This window comes from Camelina sativa, chromosome 3, assembly GCF_000633955.1.
Source record: "Camelina sativa cultivar DH55 chromosome 3, Cs, whole genome shotgun sequence".
Taxonomy (NCBI): domain Eukaryota; kingdom Viridiplantae; phylum Streptophyta; class Magnoliopsida; order Brassicales; family Brassicaceae; genus Camelina; species Camelina sativa.
Genome location: NC_025687.1, coordinates 16,716,939 through 16,742,258, shown reverse-complemented (window position 1 = coordinate 16,742,258; position 25,320 = coordinate 16,716,939). Strand labels below are relative to the sequence as shown.

General features: G+C 36.0%; 6 protein-coding genes across 8 annotated transcripts in view; 3 read left to right on the top strand and 3 right to left on the bottom strand.

Annotated features, from left to right (window-relative positions):
• LOC104777338 (patatin-like phospholipase domain-containing protein 4) lies at window positions 801–3,223 on the top strand. Its single transcript, XM_010501565.2, has 7 exons — window positions 801–1,538; window positions 1,638–1,781; window positions 1,965–2,037; window positions 2,130–2,235; window positions 2,322–2,418; window positions 2,625–2,720; window positions 2,813–3,223. Exons 1-7 carry the CDS (start codon window positions 1,086–1,088, stop codon window positions 2,966–2,968), a joined length of 1,125 nt encoding a protein of 374 aa, XP_010499867.1. The 5' UTR covers window positions 801–1,085; the 3' UTR covers window positions 2,969–3,223.
• On the bottom strand, window positions 3,234–5,818 carry LOC104777339 (protein FATTY ACID EXPORT 4, chloroplastic). Of its 2 annotated transcripts, none has more exons than XM_010501567.2 (4): window positions 5,532–5,818; window positions 5,367–5,431; window positions 4,694–4,781; window positions 3,234–3,599 (listed from the first exon to the last, which is right to left on the bottom strand). In XM_010501567.2, exons 1-4 carry the CDS (start codon window positions 5,767–5,769, stop codon window positions 3,454–3,456), a joined length of 537 nt encoding a protein of 178 aa, XP_010499869.1. In that variant the 5' UTR covers window positions 5,770–5,818; the 3' UTR covers window positions 3,234–3,453. The 2 variants fall into 2 exon arrangements, with proteins under 2 accessions (XP_010499869.1, XP_010499868.1); XM_010501566.2 differs by lacking the exons at window positions 4,694–4,781; window positions 5,367–5,431 and adding exons at window positions 3,701–3,788; window positions 4,374–4,438 and having other exon boundaries at window positions 5,532–5,816.
• LOC104777337 (probable receptor-like protein kinase At1g33260) lies at window positions 6,337–8,383 on the bottom strand. Its single transcript, XM_010501564.2, has 2 exons — window positions 7,735–8,383; window positions 6,337–7,356 (listed from the first exon to the last, which is right to left on the bottom strand). The coding sequence occupies exons 1-2, from the start codon at window positions 8,072–8,074 to the stop codon at window positions 6,629–6,631; spliced, it is 1,068 nt and encodes a 355-aa protein (XP_010499866.1). The 5' UTR covers window positions 8,075–8,383; the 3' UTR covers window positions 6,337–6,628.
• On the top strand, window positions 11,857–14,104 carry LOC104777336. The gene is made up of 3 exons (XM_010501562.2): window positions 11,857–12,995; window positions 13,075–13,623; window positions 13,713–14,104. The coding sequence occupies exons 1-3, from the start codon at window positions 12,021–12,023 to the stop codon at window positions 13,824–13,826; spliced, it is 1,638 nt and encodes a 545-aa protein (XP_010499864.1). The 5' UTR covers window positions 11,857–12,020; the 3' UTR covers window positions 13,827–14,104.
• LOC104777335 (trihelix transcription factor GTL1-like) lies at window positions 20,236–23,137 on the top strand. 2 transcript variants are annotated; one of them, XM_010501561.2, is made up of 3 exons: window positions 20,236–20,878; window positions 21,274–22,753; window positions 22,840–22,981. In XM_010501561.2, the coding sequence occupies exons 1-3, from the start codon at window positions 20,583–20,585 to the stop codon at window positions 22,849–22,851; spliced, it is 1,788 nt and encodes a 595-aa protein (XP_010499863.1). In that variant the 5' UTR covers window positions 20,236–20,582; the 3' UTR covers window positions 22,852–22,981. The 2 variants fall into 2 exon arrangements, with proteins under 2 accessions (XP_010499863.1, XP_010499862.1); XM_010501560.2 differs by having other exon boundaries at window positions 20,239–20,878; window positions 22,836–23,137.
• Window positions 24,863–25,320, bottom strand: part of LOC104777334 (transmembrane protein 120 homolog) — a 4,526-nt gene continuing 4,068 nt past the window's right edge. Inside the window, exon 11 of the transcript XR_766261.2 lies at window positions 24,863–25,068. The gene's annotated coding sequence lies outside the window, so the exon portion shown is untranslated. The remainder of the gene's footprint in view (window positions 25,069–25,320) is intronic.

Below are 25,320 nucleotides of genomic sequence, written 5' to 3'. Positions count from 1 at the left end.
TTTGCAGATCTACTCCCTACCACTATTCCTCTCTCACGACTAAGCTTGGATCTCCTCGACAAAGGTAAGCTCGGTTATCTTCTTCCTCGTCAACTACAGTTCTACGGTGGCGGGATGACAACGGATCCTAGATCACCATCTCTGTTCGACTCACAGCGTCCAGACACACTGGAGGTCCTGTTCCGGTGTGTATCCGCAATTCTTGGACGGCAGCTCCGACAGAGTTTTTCTTTGGGGATTAGGATTTCATGTACCTGTTTAGGAAACCGAGTTGGTTTTGTGTTCTGTAATTTTGTTTGATTTGATGTATTCGGTTTAGGCCCTAAGAGAATTGTAATGGGCCTAAATCCGGAAATAGCCATTAGACACTTATTTATATAAATTGAATACTCTTTAACATTAAAAAAATATCATGTATATACTTTAATATATAGGACATGCTATATTATGGTCTTGAAAGAAGCAACATAGTTTGCTTTTTCCACCGAAATCCGACGAGTATCATTTGTTGCAACGAGGTCGCGGCGCATGAGCGTCGTGAATCTCATGTTCCACTCTTACATGAAGGCTCGACTATTACTTCTTTCGTTCGTGATGACGTCCAAAATCTAGTCAGATACTTGAATTTTTAAAGCCAACATTTCTGGTTGGATCCATAAAAAGTAGTTCGTCGATACGATAGGACCGGCATGACTAATTTAGGTAATTTAATTACACTTTCGGTATGGTTGAAACAGAAACCGAAACAGAAACCATCAAATCAGAATCATGTTTTTACTCTTTTGACCTTCCTAAATCAGCCCTTCCTAGATTCTCTCCTAAAACAGAGAAGCTAGATACAGAGTTGGATTGAACAGAGACTCTCGCCAAACGTTGCTTCCTTGGGAGACCTACAAAGTTTTCTTTTTGTATATCGTTTAAGTGTGTTTCCTCTCCAACTTCACCAAACTAATTTCGCCACGAAACCAAACAGAGTCACATCCTCATGAGTGTTTTGTGTGCTGCGATGATCGTGTGATTAATTCAAAATCCCTAACTTTTTTCGAAAAAAATTCCAAAACCCAAAGCTTGACCCCATTAATTCCATGGCGATGTCTCTCCGTTCCGCCCCATTCATCTCTCTGCGTGCAAGAAAAAGCTTCAACCTTTCTTCGAAAACTCTCGCCTTTAGGTTATCATGCTGTTCTTCTTCTAATGGGTCTCCCCAAAATCAAAACTTTTCCACAGATTCCGAGAAGAAGAGATCATTCGCTGTTGCCACCGGTGAGCTTTTCATCGGAATTGCGTCGAGACTATTGAAGTCTTCTAAGGAGATTCAGAAGAAGACGCCGACGGTTGATGATGGAGATAGAATAGGTAGTGTGATTGAGGATGAGATTGAGCCAGCGGTGATATGGGAACAAAGGGTTAAGGATGTTGAAGCGGAGAAAGAGAGGAGAGTCATTACAAGTCCTGGTTTTAGTTTCTCTGCTGCTGGTCTTTTGTTTCCTTATCATCTTGGCGTTGCTCAGTTGTTAATTGAAAAGGGTTACATCAAGGTGCTTCATTTTGTTCTCATGGATTGATTGTGTTTTATTATAAACCATTATGATTTTGAGGAAGGAACATGATTTTTGTTTGTTGTGTGTTTGATTTAGGAAACTACTCCTTTAGCAGGATCTTCTGCTGGTGCTATTGTCTGTGCTGTGATAACCTCAGGAGCCTCTATGCGAGAAGCTCTTGACGCTACTAAGGAGCTTGCTGATGATTGTCGACGCAATGGCACTGCGTTCCGTCTTGGGGTAATGAGCCTTCTTCTTTCTCAGTACATTTACAAATGTTTAGAGCCATGGAGTTGTATAAGTTCCTAGGTGTTGCTGCTCTTTTTTGTATATCAATCAAATCATCTACCTAGCTTTAGAGTATATTGTTATTTGCTGTGAGGAGTTTGGCTTTAAGTTACATACAAGTTCCTGTTGTTTTAGGCTGTCCTCAGAGAATCCATGGAGAGGTTACTGCCAGATGATATTCACATTAGATCCAACGGGAGAATTCGAGGTGAGGAATAACGTCTTCTTTCTTTGAGTTGTATTCCTCATGCCTTACTTGTCTTCGGGTCTGACGTTGTTGATCATTCAACTGTGTTGTAGTTGCCATCACACAGGTGTTTTGGAGACCTAGAGGGTTACTAGTTGATCAGTTTGACTCCAAGAGCGATCTGATAAATGCAATTTTCACATCTTCTTTTATTCCAGGGTAAAATATCACTCTTTTTGCTTTTGAAACCTTGAGAGTTTTCTGGAGAACAAAACTTTAACAACCAGAATTAAAAACACATGCAGATATCTTGCACCAAGACCTGCAACGATGTTCCGTAATCGAGTTTGTGTTGATGGAGGCTTGACATTATTTATGCCACCAACAGCGGCTGCTAAAACAGTATGTACATGACTGTTGTGTTGTTTTGTTCTCATTTTCTCTATCTTAGGCGCCTGCTTGTCAGCTGTTCATTATGTATATTTGAGCTGCTAGAGAGTGTGTGTGGCCTTTTCCAAATATTGGAAGCCCTTTTATATGTTCAATCCATTTGACTTCTGTAGATGTTCCATAGAGCTTATTGAACTTTCTGCATCAATCTTTCACAGGTTCGAGTTTGTGCTTTTTCCGCGAGTAATTTCAAACTAAAGGGTATTGAGATCTGCCCAGATTGCAACCCTTTAAACAGGGCAACAGCTAGACAAGTAAGTGCTCAGTTTCTTCTAAATCTCTAATGAGATTATTATCCTTCTCTTTTGAGTGTTAGTGTGTTAATCTTGGTTTTCCTGATACTTAGCTATTAAATTGGGCACTGGAGCCAGCAGAGGATGAGGTGTTAGAAAAGCTGTTTGAGCTGGGATATGCAGATGCAGCTACGTGGGCTGAGATGAATCCAGTTGAGGAACTGGTGTATGACGATACTCCCACTGCTCAAGAGATTACTGCTACTTAAGAACACACGAACTCAATACTATAATATTACAGTAACCGTAATTAGTCAAATTTATTTGCGCTACAATAGATTCTGATAGTCTCTTTAAAAGTCCCGAAAAGTTGTAGTTCTTAGATCAAACAAAGCAGATGGTACATCACTTTCAGATGGAGTGTGTATATACTGTCCATAAAAAAAATGTGCTTCTAAGTTGTAAGGGAAGCTATTAGGACCCAACGATTCTCAATAGTATGGTCCACAAAATATTATAACTTTCTCTTTTGGATCATTCAACATCAAACTTTATATTTGGATCATTTCAACATCAAACAAAGTCACTTACAAATTCTTGAATGGAGATGCATATGAAACAAACATTATTCTCTCCACATTAGCCTCACACAGCTTTGCAATTTATTGGTGTGGGGAAAAAAGCAAAAACTGTTCTTGATTCATACTTTTGAGAGCTTTCCTCTCAGGTTATCAACCAAATGCTCTCATCTAGGCTAAGGTAAAGGTAACGGATCAGGTACGTATATAGGAGGTAAACTGTCGTGCATATACGCCATTACAAAGAAGGACAACATGCCGACAGAAAGGAGTAGCAGCGGTCCTGCTGGGACTGGTTTCCGGGAAGATGCTAAACGAAATCCTGCAAGACAGTTGTAGAAAGAACAGAAAATCCCATGCGATGAGAAGAGATTTGTGACATACATGCAAACATCAAAGCAAATCTTCTTAAGAGGAGCTTACCGAAGACAGAAGAAAAGAGGAAGGCAGCGCCAAGTCCTATGGTGTCACCAAGAACTCTTGTCTCTGGCGATTTAGTAAGGAAGTAAGCCTATAAAGAAATCCAAACATTGGAATGCTCAGTTGAACAAGAATATGTGGATGCTTTCACTTACGCAGTTATTGATCATAGAACCGAAACACAGAGCACAAATGAGAAACCAAGGTTTTTGTAGAAGACAAACTTTGGAGGAACACAATCAAGAAGATACAATACACCAGCAAACATAGAAAACAAACAGGGGTTGATCAGACAAGCTTCCAAACTTATTAAGGTTGATCAGACCTTCAAAAATATTACTGACCAAAAGGGGGTCTCAGTTTACAAGGTAAAAAGGCATATAAGAGAATCAAACAACCACCTTCTAATAATTCAATTATATATGGTTTAAAGGAACAGGGGTATGATACATCATCCGAAGATTATGACAGATCAAATGTTAAGATTGAGATAGTTTCTTAAGCCTCCTCCCTCTAAAGAGACAAAAACACCATTTTTCTCAATGAACTTAAACAAAACTAGCTTCATTAGTGCACTTAATTCCTCACTAGCTTCCTCAAAGCACAAGTTCAGATTAAACAGGCTATGCAGCAGCAACTAGAAACAAAGAGAGAGAGAGAGAGAGAGAGATCTTACAGATGCCATAAGAACAGAACCGGTCAAACCACCAAAGAGAGAACCTTTGCTTCCAGATTTGCTATCTTCAATTTTTGAGGAACAAAAAGTTCAAATTTTTAGTTGAATTGAGCCCAAAAACANGCATATACGCCATTACAAAGAAGGACAACATGCCGACAGAAAGGAGTAGCAGCGGTCCTGCTGGGACTGGTTTCCGGGAAGATGCTAAACGAAATCCTGCAAGACAGTTGTAGAAAGAACAGAAAATCCCATGCGATGAGAAGAGATTTGTGACATACATGCAAACATCAAAGCAAATCTTCTTAAGAGGAGCTTACCGAAGACAGAAGAAAAGAGGAAGGCAGCGCCAAGTCCTATGGTGTCACCAAGAACTCTTGTCTCTGGCGATTTAGTAAGGAAGTAAGCCTATAAAGAAATCCAAACATTGGAATGCTCAGTTGAACAAGAATATGTGGATGCTTTCACTTACGCAGTTATTGATCATAGAACCGAAACACAGAGCACAAATGAGAAACCAAGGTTTTTGTAGAAGACAAACTTTGGAGGAACACAATCAAGAAGATACAATACACCAGCAAACATAGAAAACAAACAGGGGTTGATCAGACAAGCTTCCAAACTTATTAAGGTTGATCAGACCTTCAAAAATATTACTGACCAAAAGGGGGTCTCAGTTTACAAGGTAAAAAGGCATATAAGAGAATCAAACAACCACCTTCTAATAATTCAATTATATATGGTTTAAAGGAACAGGGGTATGATACATCATCCGAAGATTATGACAGATCAAATGTTAAGATTGAGATAGTTTCTTAAGCCTCCTCCCTCTAAAGAGACAAAAACACCATTTTTCTCAATGAACTTAAACAAAACTAGCTTCATTAGTGCACTTAATTCCTCACTAGCTTCCTCAAAGCACAAGTTCAGATTAAACAGGCTATGCAGCAGCAACTAGAAACAAACAAAGAGAGAGAGAGAGAGAGATCTTACAGATGCCATAAGAACAGAACCGGTCAAACCACCAAAGAGGGAACCTTTGCTTCCAGATTTGCTATCTTCAATTTTGAGGAACAAAAAGTTCAAAATTTTTAGTGGAATTGAGCCCAAAAACGAAGTCCAACTAAAACGTCAGAAATCATGAGATCAGTAACTTACAGGCGAAGAGACCGCCTCCTAGAAGAAGAACACCATAAGCAGCAGAGGCGACTGGAGCTAGCTCTGACAGCTCCGCCTTGCAGCAGAGACCATAATTTCGTCTGCTCTTAGACTTCACCGACAATTTAGTGAGTCCCGACCAATTCCGGCCACCGTTACTGACACTCCGCCCGAGTTTAGTGCTCCTCACCGACACCAGAGACGGAGAAGGTAACAACGTTAGCGCACGAGACGACATTGCTTCAGATCAAATATGACAAAGCTCACCGTTTTCACTTTTCACGGCTTCGGTTTAATCAGTCCGATTCGGTTTACAAATTTCGGTATTTAAAAAGTCAAATTGGTTTGGTTGATTTTTGGACACGTAGCGGTTCGATTGCCAACTGGAAGTAAATTCAATTTGGTTTATTATCAACTTTTACAAGAATTTTGCTTTAATTTTGGTTTATTTCAGATAATCTCTATTAAAGAACTTCAGAATGAAAATATTAGCTGGTATTTGGTAAAGTCTAACCAAATTTCATGTTTTGTCCAATAAACTGAATCTGAATTAAATTAGCAAAATCTCCGGTTCGTTTCGAGCCATTCGGCTAATTTTGTTCGGTTTTATATGCTCCACCACTAATTATTTTGTTCTGGTAGTTCCTAACCAAACCGGTTACCAAATTTCATGTTTCCTCTTTTCGATATGTTTCACCAAATAAACCGGATCTGAATTAAATTACCGAAATTTCAGCTCGTTTCCTTTTGGCTAATTTGGTTTGGTTTATATGCCACCGCCGCTAATTTGGTTCGGTTTATGAAGGACAAACAAATTCTCTCAATCGTTTGTATCATCATCACACCATTAATGTTTACAAAATGCAATCCACACGAATTGTTGTTTTGCTTTTTTTACTATACACATCACTAAGCAGAAGCAATTGAACCCTCCTTTTTTCTTCGGGTTGCTTTGGCAGAATCTCCTATACAACAAAACTCAAATCTTCTCATCTCTTTCTGTGTCTTGTACAAACCAACTAGACCTACACACGACAAATCACTACCTAAACCTCATCGTCTTAAAAACACACGGGTTAATTTTATATACATATATATCACTCATCTTTTCCACAACCGAGGAAAGACAAAGACGGGATCTTCTTGACAAGAGTTTGGACTACTTGAGAAGCCGATGGTCTCAACGATGGAGCGCTACGAAGACAAAAAGCAGCCACACTTAGCATTGTCTTAACCTCTTCTAAATCAAGACTAGCGTCCCTTGACAACAACCTCGGATCCAAGAACTGTCTCATCTTCTCTTCTTCGATATATCCATTCGAATCAAGAATCTCATGGATCAATGGAGCTGCTGTGTGCACCAGCATCTCACCTCTCTCAGAGCTAACCGCTTCTTTCCCTGAAACCAACTCGAGAACCACAACTCCAAACCCATACATATCCATCTTCTTCGAAGCAATCCCGGTTCTTAAGTAGTGAGGATCTGTGTAACCTGGAGAACCAATCATCATCACTTGTTTGGAACGTGGTGACATCGTTGACATCGTCTTAGAAGGCTGAACCATCGATGAGAACCCGACCTTTGCTGAACCGAAATCGCATAGCTTGGAGTTGAAATGTTTGTCAAGAAGGATATTGGAGGATTTGATGTCTCCGTGCACAATCTGAGGGCTACATTTCTCATGAATATGTTCAATTGCTTGCGCAACCTGAAACGCTATAGCGGTACGGTTTCTCCAAGGTAACACTTGTTTGCTGTTGCGATTAAGCTTCTCTTGGAGGTTACCTTGAGGAAGGTACTCTAGTAAAAGTGCACCAGTTTCCTCTGAAAGATAGACAACAATAACAACAACAAGATTAGATTCACACTAACAACCCCACTTAAAAGACAAATGATTTGCAACAATGAAAAGCTAATCAACTCCAAACCAATTAGGGTAAAAGTGAAAACACTAAATGGTTAAAGAAACGAATCTGCATAAGGACAAGACAAGAATAAAGCTTAAAGCTTAGTACTTTATAAAAGTATTTGACTTTTATGAGTGTGAATAATTTCAATAGGACCAGTTCTTGATTAATCAAAATCTTGATGATGAATCAACAAATCTCAAGAATTTAAAGAATCTAAAACAAAATCGGGGACCGATCCTTAAACTAGCTAATCTAATTGAATTTTTAAAACGGATTTAAGAGAGAAAGGAACCTGAATCGTCAAAGTAACCAAGAAGCTTAACAATGTGAGGATGTTGAAGACGAAGCAAAATCTCAAGCTCAGACCTAAACACTTGGTAAAGACGATGACTACTAACATGAACCTTGAGAGCAGCGTTGATAGAGCCAGACAAACGAGCCAAGTAGATACTACTGTAGCCACCTGAACCAATAAGTCTAGAGAAATTGGAAGTGAGAGACTCAACGTCGTCCCATGTGTAACAAGTCACACCGGAGACAGAACCAGATTCCTGAACCGTGGGTTTGTTGTTGTCGGTGATTGTGGTTGTGGCTGTGATATCGAAACGGACACAACTTAAGAAACAAGACATTTTGGAAATGGTATGAGAGTTTGAGTGAGGAGGGTTCTGTGATTAATAAGGAGAAAAAAGTGGGTTTCTTGGAAAATGAAGAGGAGTTTTTGTAACAGCCGACAAAGAAGGAACAAAGGAATCAGAGAATGAAGATCTGATTTTTTAGGAATGTGTGTGTTTGGTGGGTTTGTAATTAAACAAGAAGAAGAAAGAAGATTAAAATGGTTTCTTTAAGTTTTTGGATTAAGGAAGAAGAGAGAGAGAGATAAGCAGAGTTTGACCAGTTGTGATTAATTAGAGGAAGAAGAAGAAGAAGCTGCACTGACGTTATAACCACTACGATTACACTCTTTAATAAAAAACTTTTTTTGCCGTTTTGCTTTTTTTTTTTTTTTTTATATTGTCCAATCATTAATAATATTTATGGGTATTATTTGCTCACGTATACACATTTTGTTTTGTATTTGTTGTTTTTTCTACAAAAGGAGATTGAAAGTTTCAATTTTTTATTATACGGTAGTGGCGACTAGTGAATGCACCTCGATCGGTCTTATGGTTTAGTCTTTTCGAAGTTGCCACGCTACCGTCAAATACGAAATTTAGATGGGAAGTTTCGAAATGGGGACCATAATATATAGGTTGGATCGTTTTGTGAGTCATCATCTCACGTGTTTGATGATTTCTCTATTCAATTTGTTTGTGTGACAAAAATGCATTTTATTTATCAGATTTTTTAAAATAAGACCAAACTGTTTTCGGCCTTCAGAATATTTCTTGCTAATAAATTCGTTTCAGCATGTTGTCTCGAAGTTGATTGAGATGAGAATGAAATATACCCACTTTGTTCCTCATTAATTATTTTTTTTTTTTTAGTTTTTTCACACCTACACAACACATTAAAACTTTATTATACTATATAGTTTATACCAAAATCTTCAATGTCAAAAAACGAGAAATCGTTTCTGAGATTGCTGTGGGAAGCAACGATTCTTATACTGTTTATATAATTGTCCACTTATTATTGATTTACACTTATTTCAATTAAAATATTATTTTTTTTAGCAACGCTCATGAGTTCCACCATTAATGATGGTCTTACATTCTTCAAACTAACATAACAATTAAATTCAGTGAGCCATACTAGCAAGCAAAAATTTCATAACTGTAAGAAAATATTCAAAATTCTGATAACTATTACGGTCGAAATCAATGATCAGAAAAAAATTGACAATTTTCGATTTATTGTGACTAATTTCTAAAAAAAATAACAATTAGTTATTGCTACGTTGATGTTTATTGTAGTTAACTATTGTTATATTTAGCAATCTGGTCAACAAGTTCGGTAAAGTTACACAGGATTTGCTAATAGTTTTTAACAGGATTTGCTAATAGTTTTTAACAGCAGAGCTAAGAGAGTGTTTCACAGCAAATTAAGATAGTGTTTTGTCGGTAATTACTAATTAATTGCTTTCGTGAAAAAAAAACATTGTTTTGCTTTTTCTCAGACGTAAATTTCTCTTGACTTGTATAAATCCAATCATAAATAAAGCAACTTTTTTTGTAATGATTTTCAAAGAGAACAAAACACATGCTCTCTCCAAACAATGGAAATAAGGCACCGCACTACCAACCGGACTGACACAAGATTGTGCACGGGTACATGCATACGAGTATCTTATTCGTTACTCTCTAAACCATAAAATTTTAATTATACACACAATATATTGTCAAGTTGATGTATATACATTAATTCAACGGCAAAAGAACGAGTGGGATCGGAGAATCATTGCCCCAAGTATTAAAATACTCGTTTTCCTAAGTTAATTTTGAATCCAAAGATGTCGTCAAGTAAAGATGTTAGATGTGATGTCGTTATCTTTCATTTTCTACATACAAAAACGTGTAAGGTGGTGCTCTTCTTCTTCGACGCTTGAGTATCAAGTATTTGTACATTTGTGTGTGTACATACACAATTTTTTTTCCTTGAAATTGACACCAATCAACCCAACCACTCACCGACACATTTTTCATGCTTCTTTTTAGTTTAATGCGGGTCTTTATTTGATGCTTTCATTTCCCATCTAATCATTCTTCACGGAGTACATTTTCTCTCTTCGTGATTTGTGCTGGTCCTTGTTGTGAGTTGCGACAATATTAATCACAACAGCAACGAGTAGGTGAGGACTGAGAAGAGTTATTTTTCGGAAACACCGATGTATTGTTTATTGTGAATTACTTATCTCATTGAAGTCCACAATTCTAAATAAAGAAGAAGAAAGATCTGTTACTTGAGGAAAAAAAAAAAAAGAGAAAGATCTGTTACTTATACTATATCAAAAGTTTTTTTAAAAATATATTTCATCTATTTAACGAAAGTGTCGTTCAAACACATTTCACAATTTTTTTTAAAAAATACATAGGTATTCCAAAATTAAAAAGTATAAACATATAACAAAAATAATTTTATAACTATGAGTCTAGATTTTTTGTGTGTGTCAATTTGCATTTTTGTATTATATTTAGAAGTTAATCTCTAATAGTTTACAGTATATTGCATAAAAAAAATATTGCTATTTTTCAAATTGCTTAAATTTTTTGGGTTTTAGACAATTATTGCTTTCGTGAAAGTTTTTTCATTTTTTTTTGTAAAGTTAATTCTTTCTGAGATAATGAAATTAAGCAATATTTTAATATATTAATAAATTAATAAATATTTTAGTTCCAACTTTATTAGTCTAAAAGAGCTTAAACTTTTATGCCAACCTAAATTCAAATAGTTATATAATTGAAATGACCTCACCTGTTTTTTTTTTTTAATAATAATAATAATTAACTACGATTAGTAGTCCCATATCCACTAGCCACCTAACCACAATCACAAGACAACAGTGGAATAACAATACTAATTAAATAACTAATAATAATCCAATATAGAATAACCAATATCCAATCCTAACCATTTCAATGTCAAACAACAGAAAAACAAGGAACCGACAACCTAACAAGTTCTAAAAACCAACTCTAGCAACGCCAAACAACATCCAATCGAGTCCCTAGAACATCTTTCTCTTCATTGCCTTGATTCCATGATCAAACTTTGCTTTTACCTGCACCACAAACACAAATTGAGATGCATGAGTATTTGATAAATACTCAGTGAGGCAATCTTCCCATCTACTGGGCTATACATACAAGCAACAATGACTCTAATGTTCCAAACAATCAACAAACACAACACACAAACCAGGAAAACGAACATCGTCACACTGGAAGGGAGGTATCGACCGACACCAGCCTAGTGTCAACCGATACTGGCATTGGTGTCGATCGACACTACCCTACAGTGTCGATCGATGCCCATTTTTGCTGGTGTCGACTGACATCAAGTGGTGTCGATCGACACTCCACCTACAACTGCGATCCGCACAAAGTCGAGAGTCAAATCTGGCTTCCCAGTCTCCTCCAAATCAAAAGAAATTAAAGTAGTGATTTAAAACAATTAATAGAAAAACAAAAAGAATAAATGAAAAGATGAGATAACGAATCTGATTTTCTGACATGACAGTGACGGTCGTTGGGCTTTCCGATAGTACAATTATATGCCACCTGGGAACTGAACTGAAGTGTGTATCATATGAGATGTGGTCACTAGACTGAGACCGTACCACTATACTGTTACCTTAATTGGGCCTTTATTAGGCCCACTTATTATATCCCCCATTAACTGTAGGCCCATTTGTTTTTTAATTTTTAATTTTTTACTGGGCAAACTTTTCTTACCAAAATCGGCCCCCAAAATTATGAAAATCAAAATCGAACCCTCAAAGGTCAAAGCGACGGCGAAGGAGAGAGGAAAAAAATTAGAGACGGTGGCGGTCGAAACCCTGTGCCCTAATTCGATCGGAATCTTGATTCGCCGTCGTACTACGTCGTCGCTCGGCGGCGGAAATGTGCGGTTGGGGCGATGCGTTTAATCGTCACCGTCATGTGTTCATTCATCCCTTACCTTTATTCTTCTTCTCCTCCTCACCGTCCTTGCTCTTCTCCAATCTCTCGCTCTCGAAATCGTCGTTGTCGTCTCACTCGTTTCGCCACCGCATTACTCGCTACCTCCGCTCTTCTTCTCGCCTCCGTCGCTTGGCTCTCTCTCGTCTTCTCTCCGATCACTTCTCGTTGCTGGCATCTCCTTAGAGATTGGGAAGACAATCATCTCTGGAACAAACGGTATCATCATACTCCGATTAAGGTTCATCCTCCTCCTCAGCCGTCTCTCCCAGCTCTTCCTTTATCTGATCATGAATTTAGAAATCGTACTCTCTCGGAGGTTGATAGACTTGATCGGTTGTCTCTGCAACACTTGATGTTTGGGATTGCTGGATCTTCACAGCTTTGGGAACGTCGTAAGGAACTTGTGAGGTTATGGTGGAAACCTTCTCAGATGCGTGGTCACGTCTGGCTTGAAGAGCAAGTTTCTCCTGTAGAAGGTGATGATTCACTTCCTCCTATTATTGTCTCTGAGGACAGTTCTCGTTTTCGTTACACTAATCCCACTGGTCACCCTTCTGGACTTCGCATTTCACGCATTGCGATGGAGACTTTTCGACTTGCTCTCCCTGATGTTCGGTGGTTTGTTCTTGGAGATGACGACACTATCTTTAATGTTCACAATCTTCTTGCCGTGTTAAGCAAGTACGATCCTTCAGAGATGGTTTATATTGGAAACCCTTCCGAGAGTCACTCTGCTAACTCTTACTTCAGTCATAATATGGCCTTTGGAGGCGGTGGCATTGCCATTAGCTACCCTTTAGCGGAAGCTCTATCTCGCATTCACGATGATTGCCTCGATAGATACCCTAAGCTATATGGCAGTGATGATCGTCTCCACGCCTGCATCACCGAACTTGGAGTTCCTTTGTCCAGAGAGCCTGGCTTTCACCAGGTATGTTACATCATCTCTGCGTCTATGATCTCTATTGGTTCTTCGATATGACAATGCTGATTTCATGATTTTGTGGCAGTGGGATATTAAGGGAGATGCTCATGGTCTCTTGTCCTCTCATCCCATTGCACCTTTTGTTTCAATTCATCACGTTGAAGCTGTTAATCCTCTCTATCCGGGGTTATCAACATTAGATAGTTTGAAACTCTTGACAAGAGCTATGAGTCTGGATCCCAGTAGTGTTTTGCAGCGATCCATCTGCTACGATCATACACTCAAACTGACATTTTCGATATCTCTTGGTTATGTTGTACAAGTTTTCCCGAGTATCGTCCTACCACGAGATCTCGAGCGAGCTGAACTTTCCTTCTCTGCCTGGAATGGCATAAGTCAGCCAGGTGAGTTTGATCTTGACATAAAGCTTCCAATTTCATCTCTCTGTAAGAAGCCTATCCGCTTCTTTTTGAAAGTTGGACGAAAAGGCAATGCTACACTCGGAACGTACTTGAGATCCTCGATAAAGGATGATCTGAAGTGGAAGCTTCTTTGTTTTCCACGCTCTCTTCCTCTGCACAAAGTGGAAAAGATTCAGGTCCACGGATTTCCTCTGAGTAAAAATTGGCACTTGGTGAGGTTTTATATTGATCATTTGATCACCTAATTTTTCTTTTCTTGTTTTAGTAATTTGCAATTGATGATTTGAAATGTTTCTATCAGGCACCACGACGGTTGTGTTGCAGAGCAACCCCAACTTCTACTAATGAGCCGCTCAGATTAACAGTTGGGCAGTGTGGGAAGGTAATTTTGGGTTCCACGATCAGTTCCCAGTGAGTTATGGTGGATACTGGATCTCTAAGCATGTTGTGCCAGCTCTATCCTGTGCTTGTACATAGGTAAGATCCAGTACCTTAACTGTTGTCTGACCTTAGAATGCTAATCCCCAAATTGAATTTGTCACTCTTTTGTTTATTCCACTTTAACTTTTTGTTTTTGTACATCTGAGATTTCAAAACTCAACTCTTCCTGTTGAGATAACGAGTGTAATGTGCACAACAACAAATCTTTACCACTGAACTCTATCTATCTGTGTTAAGAATGGTTTTTGTTTTTTTCCCCATCTACTACATTTGCCAATCTTGATATAGCCACATAATATTTGTGGGTTTACTATGTTTAATATATTAAAGAAGAATATATCCACTAGTAGTAGGGGTGAGGTAAGTGGTCCATAGGTTTATGGATTTAGTGCGGATTTAAGGAAAGGTCTTTGGTTGGATAGATTTTTAAGATGTGTGTGTGTGTTCTAAAAACTGTGGGTTTAATCAGAGTGTTGTGGTGTGAGTTGACTTGTCATGAACTCTCTGACACACTGGCAAGTGAGCCCAGGTTATGTTACTTGTTTGTCGTAAACCTTTGAAATTGACATTATGATGAGAGAGCAGTTGCAGCATCATGGCTTCTATTTAAAGGGGTCGCATAGTTAATGCGATGATCAAAATATAGCCCCCAAAGTTAGATTTTGGTGAGTTAGTTACTTAATAGTGTAAGCAATTCTTTTAGCCTTGGCTTTGACTTTGTAAGGTATTTATTTGCTGCCACGAAAATGTAGATATGATTTGTAAGAAAAGAGAGAAAAAAAAGGATTCGTGGATGTGAAAATTCATGGAAATTACAAGGACCATTTTAAACTAAAATGTTGTGTGACCCGTCAAAATGATGTTGACTTGTTATCTTTTGGTAAGTCCCTCGTATGACACAAGTTGGGAAAGTAATGAGTTTGACAACTTGTGTTCTAATGAGATCAGATTTATTGGTCGTAGAGAGAGACGTTAAGATTATTAGTGGGTTAATCAAACCCCCCTAAGATCTAGATCTCTATGTAAAGAAAGATGAAAAAAAAGGAAAGAGAGATGGGGTTTTTAGACTAGAGAGATTCAGAAATCAAGGAAGAGACTCCGTGAGCATGTTCTTACCACCTCGTCGTCTGATTACACACTTTGTTTTTTTTTTTAATATATATATTTAAGTGTTTTTTTAGTTAAGAATATTATTACTAATAATTAAGTGATGAAAAGAAAAAAAAAGAAGAACACATCACATGTAAATAAGTAATAAATAAGTGAAAAAGGAGAGGCATGTGAAAGTGGGGAAGAAGAAGGAGAGAATACAGCTGTGTGTTTTCCGCCGCTCTCTCTCTCTTTCTTTCCCCTTCAAGAAAGTTCTCCACTTCCACCGCCCATCTTCTTCTTCTCCTTCTCCTTCGTGTACTCTTTATTTTTTTTTTACTTTTCTTCCTTTCTCTTCAAACCACTATTATTATTAGCATCTTTCATTCTCTAATTTTTAGTCTTTGTTAAAAAAAAATTATAAGGAATACATAGTATATATATACCATTTGTTCATATTTTAAAGTTAACTACTCAAAAGATTCATCGAATTTTCAAGTTCTTAAGTTTTCAAGAATTGATTTCGCTATATACAGTACACTATTATCATAATTACTAATAAAAAAATTAATCTACTAAAATTAAATTCTCTACATTTAATAACAATTTCACGAGAATTTTAATTCAATTTAATTCGTTCCACTAACAATNAAATGATGTTGACTTGTTATCTTTTGGTAAGTCCCTCGTATGACACAAGTTGGGAAAGTAATGAGTTTGACAACTTGTGTTCTAATGAGATCAGATTTATTGGTCGTAGAGAGAGACGTTAAGATTATTAGTGGGTTAATCAAACCCCCCTAAGATCTAGATCTCTATGTAAAGAAAGATGAAAAAAAAGGAAAGAGAGATGGGGTTTTTAGACTAGAGAGATTCAGAAATCAAGGAAGAGACTCCGTGAGCATGTTCTTACCACCTCGTCGTCTGATTACACACTTTGTTTTTTTTTTTAATATATATATTTAAGTGTTTTTTTAGTTAAGAATATTATTACTAATAATTAAGTGATGAAAAGAAAAAAAAAGAAGAACACATCACATGTAAATAAGTAATAAATAAGTGAAAAAGGAGAGGCATGTGAAAGTGGGGAAGAAGAAGGAGAGAATACAGCTGTGTGTTTTCCGCCGCTCTCTCTCTCTTTCTTTCCCCTTCAAGAAAGTTCTCCACTTCCACCGCCCATCTTCTTCTTCTCCTTCTCCTTCGTGTACTCTTTATTTTTTTTTTACTTTTCTTCCTTTCTCTTCAAACCACTATTATTATTAGCATCTTTCATTCTCTAATTTTTAGTCTTTGTTAAAAAAAAATTATAAGGAATACATAGTATATATATACCATTTGTTCATATTTTAAAGTTAACTACTCAAAAGATTCATCGAATTTTCAAGTTCTTAAGTTTTCAAGAATTGATTTCGCTATATACAGTACACTATTATCATAATTACTAATAAAAAAATTAATCTACTAAAATTAAATTCTCTACATTTAATAACAATTTCACGAGAATTTTAATTCAATTTAATTCGTTCCACTAACAATTGTTCAACTATTTTGTTATTTGCCTGACATATCAAGCATATAGTTTATTTTCCTTTTCATATATAACTAGAAATCAGATGTCTATTTTTGTGTAGCGTGTAATTTGGTAATATGATAATGAAATGTGAATTTTTATATATATATATATATATATATAATATAATATATACATATATATTTGCATTATATGTGTAGGTGAGAGGTATTTAAGAGTTGTATAATGTGACAGTGTGAGTGTCTGCATCAATGTCTTCAGTTTGCAACTAATTTTAGATATAAGGCTATTCAATTTTCTGTTCATCACTCCCTCCTATCTTTTATTCACCACACTCTTTACTACCTCTAATGTACTTACCCCATTATTTCACCTAATTGTTATGAGGTTTCTTTATTAGATTGTAGTATTTGTACTTTTTCTGTCGAAAAATCTGGGTACCAAAACAAATATCATCATCTTGACTTTTATTTNAAGGAGAGGCATGTGAAAGTGGGGAAGAAGAAGGAGAGAATACAGCTGTGTGTTTTCCGCCGCTCTCTCTCTCTTTCTTTCCCCTTCAAGAAAGTTCTCCACTTCCACCGCCCATCTTCTTCTTCTCCTTCTCCTTCGTGTACTCTTTATTTTTTTTTTACTTTTCTTCCTTTCTCTTCAAACCACTATTATTATTAGCATCTTTCATTCTCTAATTTTTAGTCTTTGTTAAAAAAAAATTATAAGGAATACATAGTATATATATACCATTTGTTCATATTTTAAAGTTAACTACTCAAAAGATTCATCGAATTTTCAAGTTCTTAAGTTTTCAAGAATTGATTTCGCTATATACAGTACACTATTATCATAATTACTAATAAAAAAATTAATCTACTAAAATTAAATTCTCTACATTTAATAACAATTTCACGAGAATTTTAATTCAATTTAATTCGTTCCACTAACAATTGTTCAACTATTTTGTTATTTGCCTGACATATCAAGCATATAGTTTATTTTCCTTTTCATATATAACTAGAAATCAGATGTCTATTTTTGTGTAGCGTGTAATTTGGTAATATGATAATGAAATGTGAATTTTTATATATATATATATATATATATAATATAATATATACATATATATTTGCATTATATGTGTAGGTGAGAGGTATTTAAGAGTTGTATAATGTGACAGTGTGAGTGTCTGCATCAATGTCTTCAGTTTGCAACTAATTTTAGATATAAGGCTATTCAATTTTCTGTTCATCACTCCCTCCTATCTTTTATTCACCACACTCTTTACTACCTCTAATGTACTTACCCCATTATTTCACCTAATTGTTATGAGGTTTCTTTATTAGATTGTAGTATTTGTACTTTTTCTGTCGAAAAATCTGGGTACCAAAACAAATATCATCATCGTGACTTTTATTTTGATATATCAAGATGAACATAAAAGAAAATGAACATACTACAGTTTCATCTTAAAAATCCAAAGGACTCAACTTTTTCTAATAATGTTACGTATCAGTTTTTAGTTTTAGATTCAGCAAAATCCATTATTTAAGCCATTCACGATTATCAAAAAATAGATTTCCTAAAATTTAGGAAAACCAGGATTCGGAGGATATTAGCAATTCCTTCATAAAATCTAAAAACCACATTTTGTGGGTTTTTCAGTCGTGAGTTTTTTTTTTCTTCTCTTTTTTCTAATATATATTAATTCTAATTTACTTAAATTCCAAAACAAACTAAAGCCTGAAATGGTGATGATGATAATAGTTTTTCAATAATGTGTTTTCTATATGCAATAAACGTATTTTGTTTGCATCATTATATTTTTATCTTTTAATAAAAATTTATAATCATTATTTTACTACTAAAAATAATTATTATACATAAAACAAAAACTAATCAAGTTACCACTCAAGATTTTGCAAAAACTAAAATCTACACCAAAAATCAAAAACTAATAAAATCAAAAACCGAAATTCAAAAACTAAAAACTAAAATCTAAAAATTAGTTAAAAACTAGCAACCATTCATGACCTACATGTAGACACCAAATTAGAAAAGAAAACATAGCACAGTAGGTTCAAAAACATTTAAGTCTGACATCTCATTTATTTATTTTTAAAAAAGTTTTGCAAACCAACGTTTTTCATTATATGCCAACATCCAGAGAACACTTAGACAAAATTTTGGCATACAAATGAGTCTCTCCTGGCTTTGTTATCTAGACAAAATCAATTATTCTATGTTAAATCCGCTGCAAATTCAAAACATAAGATGATAGTGTTTGTACTTTGTAGTGGGTTTGGCTTTTTATTTTCCTGTTTAAACGGAGTATAAAAATCCAAGTTTTTAGATAAAATCAAAGGAAACTAATGTATATGTCATAGAAGGTTTTGATCAATAACTATAAGTTTTTTACTGGTAAAAAAAATGGATAAACAATACAAAATAGTAAAATTTGGTTCAAAATAACAGTACGAAAAATATGAAAATCTTATTTTAACAACATCTTTTATGGTTTATAATTATCAAAGTGATATATCCTATAGAAAAATATTGCAGAATTACTAATCGTATTTAAAGTTGTCAATTCGACAAGGCTTGACCATCTGAATAAAATTACTAGTCTGTCTTGTTATAATATCTTTTATGTAACAGTTTTCATAATTTGCATTATTCAGCTAGGCTTTTACCAAATTTACTCAGCTATAAAATTATTGATATTGAATTGAATTTACTATAGTTTTCCATTACTATTATTATTTTTTTTATTTTTTTGGCATTCCTGTTGTTAGTTCTGTTTCTATAACTGTGTATATATTACACAAAATGAAAAAAAGAGAGAGAGACTGTTGAATTGGAGAGGGAAGAGAGAGTAGAGGGGGGAAAGATGACAAGGCTGGTCCAGCTCAAATCGGGTAAAAAAACTATTTAAATTCCAATTTTGTCCTTCCCTCTTCCCCTAAAAATCTGATTGTCACATACCCTACCAATTAGACAACGCCACGTGGACACCTTAGACATGATGGTGGGAGAGGACAACAACATGGGAGGCACATGATTTTGTGTTTATTATATATATTTTTTTTTGCCAAACAAAAAAAGAAAAATTAACCCCCCAAAAAAAAGAAAAATGAATCAGATCACTGGCAATGAGATGTTTGCGGATCCAAGCATTCCTTCTATAAATAATAATAATAATAATACACAACAAAATTGGATTTTAATTTAATGTAATAATAAAAATATGTGGACCTTTTTTTCTAAACAATAATAATAAGAATAATGAAAAAAAGGAAAACAAATAAATAAAGAAAAAGGGGGAGAGTGAAGAAAAGTGGGTTTAACAATAATTTGCTGCAAAGTTAGAAGAGGGCTTCAGCTTTATTAACTTCTTCCTTTGCTTTCATTCTCTTTCTCTCTATCTATCATCATCATCCTCGTAATCCTCATCATCTCTCTCTCTCTCTCTCTCTCTCTTTCTGCATACCCTAGCTACTTGCAGTTATAAAAAAAAAAAAAAGGCTGCTTAGCTTTGCTTCTCTTTCTTCTTATTTCATCATCAATGGTTTTTATCTAGCTAGATATTAAACCAAACTGTGAGCTCTAGCTAGAGAAGAAAGAGAAAGAGAAAGAGATNATAATAATACACAACAAAATTGGATTTTAATTTAATGTAATAATAAAAAGATGTGGACCTTTTATTCTAAACAAATAATAATAAGAATAATGAAAAAAAAGAAAAAACAAATAAATAAAGAAAAAGGGAGAGAGTGAAGAAAAGTGGGTTTAACAATAATTTGCTGCAAAGTTAGAAGAGGGCTTCAGCTTTATTAACTTCTTCCTTTGCTTTCATTCTCTTTCTCTCTATCTATCATCATCATCCTCGTAATCCTCATCATCTCTCTCTCTCTCTCTTTCTCCATACCCTAGCTACTTGCAGTTATATACAAAAAAAAAAAAAAGGCTGCTTAGCTTTGCTTCTCTTTCTTCTTATTTCATCATCAATGGTTTTTATCTAGCTAGATATTAAACCAAACTGTGAGCTCTAGCTAGAGAAGAAAGAGAAAGAGAAAGAGATTGGTGAAACCATCAAGATTGGTGAAATCTAGAGATATGGAGCAAGTAGGAGGAGGTGGAGGTGGTGGTGGTGGTAATGAAGTTGTGGAGGAAGCTTCACCGATTAGTTCAAGACCTCCTGCTAACTTAGAAGAGCTTATGAGATTCTCAGCCGCTGCGGCTGATGACGGTGGAGGATTAGGTGGTGGTGGAGGAGGAGGAAGTGCGTCTTCTTCATCGGGAACTCGATGGCCGAGAGAAGAAACACTTGCTCTTCTTCGGATCCGATCCGATATGGATTCTACTTTTCGTGATGCTACTCTCAAAGCTCCTCTTTGGGAACATGTTTCCAGGTCTCTCTCTCTTTATTTCTCTTAGCTCCATTACATTTCTTGTTCATCAATGGTGTTTCTTGATCCATTTGCATGTGTTTTTTTTTTCTTTTTTAGTATAATTTTTTTTTTTTGGGTGTTTGGTATATAAAAATAATAATATATTCGAGATCAAAGCATCTTCACCATCCCCAAGAAAAAGAAAAATTTAAAGAACTGTTTGTTTATTACAGAGTTGGCTCTCATGAGTTTCTGGGACGTTTTCGATTTTGTAAATCCCAAGACTCTTTTTTTTTTTTTTTAAATAATTCGATCGAACAGTACACATGATTTTTATTTTTTTTTACCAGCTAATATCGACAACCCAAAAAAAATTAACACAGAATCTGAATTTTTATTTTTAATGTATTGAACAGGAAGCTATTGGAGTTAGGTTACAAACGAAGTGCAAAGAAATGTAAAGAGAAATTTGAAAACGTTCAGAAATATTACAAACGCACTAAAGAGACTCGTGGTGGTCGTCATGATGGTAAAGCTTACAAGTTCTTCTCTCAGCTTGAAGCTCTCAACACTACTCCTCCTCCTCCTCCTCCTCCTTCATCTTCCCTCGACGTCACTCCTCTCTCCGTCGCTAATCCCATTCTCATGCCTACTTCTTCTTCTTCTCCATTTCCCGTATTCTCTCAACCGCAACCGCAAACGCAACCGCAACCGCCTCAAACGCATACTGTCTCTTTTACTCCTACTCCACAGCCTCCTCCTCCAATGGCTCCGACCTTTCCGGGAGTTACTTTTTCGTCTCATAGCTCATCCACGGCTTCAGGAGTGGGGTCTGATGATGATGAGGAGGACGATATGGACGTGGATCAAGCTAACATTGCCGGTTCAAGTAGCCGCAAACGCAAACGTAGGAATCGCGGAGGAGGTAAGATGATGGAACTATTCGAAGGTTTGGTTAGACAAGTGATGCAGAAGCAAGCGGCTATGCAAAGGAGTTTCTTGGAAGCGCTTGAGAAGAGAGAACAAGAACGTCTCGATCGTGAAGAAGCTTGGAAACGTCAACAGATGTCTCGGTTAGCTCGAGAGCATGAGGTCATGTCTCAAGAACGAGCCGCCTCTGCTTCTCGTGACGCCGCAATCATTTCATTGATTCAGAAAATTACTGGTCACACTATTCAATTACCTCCTTCCTTATCATCATCTCAAACGCCTCAACCGCCCCATCAACCGCCTCAACCGCCCCCAGCCGCTAAACGTGCTCAAGAACCACCATTATCAACAGCTCAGTCTCAATTACAACAACCAATAATGGCGATTCCGCAACAACAGATTCTTCCTCCTCCTCATCTTCCTCATCAACCAGAACAGAAACAACAACAACAACAACAACAACAACAAGAGATGATGGTGAGCTCGGAACAATCATCATTACCTTCATCATCAAGATGGCCAAAGGCGGAGATACTAGCGCTTATAAACTTGAGAAGTGGAATGGAACCAAGGTATCAAGATAATGTCCCTAAAGGACTTCTATGGGAAGAGATCTCTACTTCAATGAAGAGAATGGGATACAACAGAAACGCAAAGAGATGTAAAGAGAAATGGGAAAACATAAACAAGTACTACAAGAAAGTTAAAGAAAGCAACAAGAAACGTCCTCAAGATGCTAAGACGTGTCCTTACTTTCACCGTCTCGATCTTCTTTACCGCAACAAGGTACTCGGTGGTGGAGGCGGTCCAAGCACTTCTTCTGGTTTACCTCAGGAACAAAAGCAGAGTCCGGTCTCTGCGGTGAAACTGCCTCAAGAAGGAGTTGTTAACGTTCAACCTCATGGGTCAGCTGCTTCAAGTGAGGAGGTGGAGCCTATAGAGGAAAGTCCACAAGGAACAGAAAAGGTATAAACTTTGCTTTTCTTTCTCAAAATGTGATTTGGTTTGTGTTCTTTGATAACTGAAATATGATTTGTTGGAATTGAAGCCAGAAGACCTTGTGATGAGAGAGCTGATGCAACAACAACAACAACAACAACAACAGCAGCAGCAACAAGGGTCAATGATAGGTGAGTATGAAAAGATTGAAGAGTCTCACAATTATAACAACATGGAGGAAGAAGAAGAGGAGATGGATGAAGAAGAACTAGACGAGGATGAGAAGTCCGCGGCTTTCGAAATTGCGTTTCAGAGCCCTGCAAACAGAGGAGGCAATGGCCACACCGAGCCACCTTTCTTGACAATGGTTCAGTAAAAAAAAAAAACAGAACCATTGTTTCAAGAAAAAAATGTACTTATGTGTGCATAGTTTCTAAACAAAAACACCCAAAAAAACCCAAAACACAAACACACAAACACACATCTGACACCACAAACTGAAAAAAAAAAAAAAAATCAAAGCTCTCATCGATCTTTGATTTTTTTTTTCAGTGAATACAATTCTTTTTTCACATTCTTTCCCTTTTGTCTCTCTTGTTTGTTTCTTCTCTTGTTCATTGTTTTCTTCTTCAACACCATTGTTCATCACACACACACACACACCCACATGAAAAGCTCTAGTCTTTTAGATTATTTGGAGTTGTAATTCATCAGCAAGTCTCACACTTTTTTTTTTCCTTTTTTCTTCTTAAAACATTTGTTGATTGGTTAATTGGGGAATAAAGAGTCCTTTTTATTTATTTATTTTTCTTCCTTGATAAACAAGAGAAACATATATGAATTGATAGATGATTTGAGATTGGCTTATTCACGTTGCTTTTATATTTATTTTTGACTGAGAAGAAAGACTCATTCAACAAAAGCCTATAGTTTTGAGAGGAGAAGAGAGAAAAGAGAAGAATCTCTTTGTGTTTTTATGTTTTTTTGTTATCCTTTTTGCGGCGCCCACAAATACAATCCGATAAGCCATTATTCATTTTGGTGTCACAATCAGTTAAACAGGGTCGCTCAAAGTTTTGTTCTTTTGTTTCAACTTTCTCCTTTTTTTATATATTTTTTAGCTCTTACAATCAAAAGCATGTGCAGGCTTTTGTACTTACAACGACATGACTCGTGCCACTCTCATGTTAACTCATTGTTCATCCTTCTTGTTTTTAATATATATTTTTTTTTTTGCTTTTTTCTTTAAATACCCTTTCAGAAAACTGTTCAGAATTTACTGTAAATTTATATAGTAGTAAAAAAAAGAAGAAGAGATGGTTATATTTGAATATAAGAGAATATAGAAACATGGATTGAGACAGCATGATCACACCCAAAAAAATGAAAAAAAAATAAAGAAGAAGAAGAAAAGAAAAGATTCTGTATCTTTTTTGATAGAGAGAATAATAATGGAGGAAATGGGTACAGGTAAGAAAAGAGTAAGTACCACTTTGATTGCCAACTTGCTTTCACCTCTTTGTGTCTTCTTACACAGCTGCCCCAACGTGCAATCATTTGTATATATTATGTATATGTATCTAATTATACACATATATTACAATGTAGTTGTTGTGTATAAAATACACCAATGAGCCTGTCCTACCCATGTGCCTTTGTTGTTTTCTTTTATTAATTAGACTCTCAACTTTATATTTATTTTTGTTTTAATTACGTATAATGAGGGTCACCTTATAAAAAAGCCAACATGTAATCTACATTTTCACATGTGATCTCACCATTAACTCAAAAGATTAAGATCTCTGTTTAAGTAACTGATCACATGCATGTGTAGTTTCCTTTTTGATTAGGCTTTGCCTATATTTTCTTGTCTACAAAACCATATAATATTCTCTCTATTCTTTTGTTTTGTCTCTTTTTTCTCCAAACCACGTAAATCCTTAGAACAACACAAGTGTACTACCTACCCAAAAAGTTAAAAAAAGTTGTATTTAATGTCACGAGTTCGAATATCAACAATGGAGAAAAAGACCAAGAAGATTACTTGGTATTAGCCCAAAAATTCTTGGTAAAATATATTGATCCTTTCTGTATAGCCATGGAAACCTTGACGAGGAAGTACCAAGAACAAAGACAAAGATACAAATTTAAGTTCAACACCATTTTTAAGGATCTGATAACTGGAAACCCAACAAGTGTTAGTTGAAAACACGATTCAATCCATCAAGTCCCACTTCCATTTACACAAAGAAAGGGCGCTCCCTTTTTTTTTTTTTTTTTTTTTTCTTTTTTCTTTTTTTTTTCCAGACTCTTAGGTCACTTTTGCCCCAAGAAAACAAAATTTATGAAAGTAAAACAAATAATGGGGAAAAAGATCCACAGTTGGAGACTATAAAGCTGTAGTTATATAATAAGTTAGCAAGTTTAGTCGAGTTCTGCTTTGCTTTTACTTCTCTTCATCTTAGCCTTAAACCTTGACTTCACCATTAATGTCTCTACTGTATTTATGAAGTTTCCAATGGCCATCACAACCAGAAGAATGCCACAAACCAATACCTGCCCCAGTATTCACGTTATCATCAGAAAACCATTGT

What these genes read in the sequence shown, in the direction of transcription:
- LOC104777338 (XM_010501565.2), top strand. Translation starts at nt 1,086, where the DNA reads ATGGCGATGTCTCTCCGTTCCGCCCCATTCATCTCTCTGCGTGCAAGA. An exon ending in TTGAAAAGGGTTACATCAAG is followed by an intron (nt 1,539 to 1,637) that starts GTGCTTCATTTT and finishes TGTTTGATTTAG; the next exon opens with GAAACTACTCCTTTAGCAGG. An exon ending in ACATCTTCTTTTATTCCAGG is followed by an intron (nt 2,236 to 2,321) that starts GTAAAATATCAC and finishes AAACACATGCAG; the next exon opens with ATATCTTGCACCAAGACCTG.
- LOC104777339 (XM_010501567.2), bottom strand. Translation starts at nt 5,769, where the DNA reads ATGTCGTCTCGTGCGCTAACGTTGTTACCTTCTCCGTCTCTGGTGTCG. An exon ending in AGGAGGCGGTCTCTTCGCCT is followed by an intron (nt 5,432 to 5,531) that starts GTAAGTTACTGA and finishes TCAAAATTGAAG; the next exon opens with ATAGCAAATCTGGAAGCAAA. An exon ending in GTTCTGTTCTTATGGCATCT is followed by an intron (nt 4,782 to 5,366) that starts GTAAGATCTCTC and finishes ATTTCTTTATAG; the next exon opens with GCTTACTTCCTTACTAAATC.
- LOC104777337 (XM_010501564.2), bottom strand. Translation starts at nt 8,074, where the DNA reads ATGTCTTGTTTCTTAAGTTGTGTCCGTTTCGATATCACAGCCACAACC. An exon ending in TGGTTACTTTGACGATTCAG is followed by an intron (nt 7,357 to 7,734) that starts GTTCCTTTCTCT and finishes TCTATCTTTCAG; the next exon opens with AGGAAACTGGTGCACTTTTA.
- LOC104777336 (XM_010501562.2), top strand. Translation starts at nt 12,021, where the DNA reads ATGCGTTTAATCGTCACCGTCATGTGTTCATTCATCCCTTACCTTTAT. An exon ending in GAGAGCCTGGCTTTCACCAG is followed by an intron (nt 12,996 to 13,074) that starts GTATGTTACATC and finishes ATTTTGTGGCAG; the next exon opens with TGGGATATTAAGGGAGATGC. An exon ending in TGAGTAAAAATTGGCACTTG is followed by an intron (nt 13,624 to 13,712) that starts GTGAGGTTTTAT and finishes TGTTTCTATCAG; the next exon opens with GCACCACGACGGTTGTGTTG.
- LOC104777335 (XM_010501560.2), top strand. Translation starts at nt 20,583, where the DNA reads ATGGAGCAAGTAGGAGGAGGTGGAGGTGGTGGTGGTGGTAATGAAGTT. An exon ending in CTTTGGGAACATGTTTCCAG is followed by an intron (nt 20,879 to 21,273) that starts GTCTCTCTCTCT and finishes TGTATTGAACAG; the next exon opens with GAAGCTATTGGAGTTAGGTT. An exon ending in GTCCACAAGGAACAGAAAAG is followed by an intron (nt 22,754 to 22,835) that starts GTATAAACTTTG and finishes TTGGAATTGAAG; the next exon opens with CCAGAAGACCTTGTGATGAG.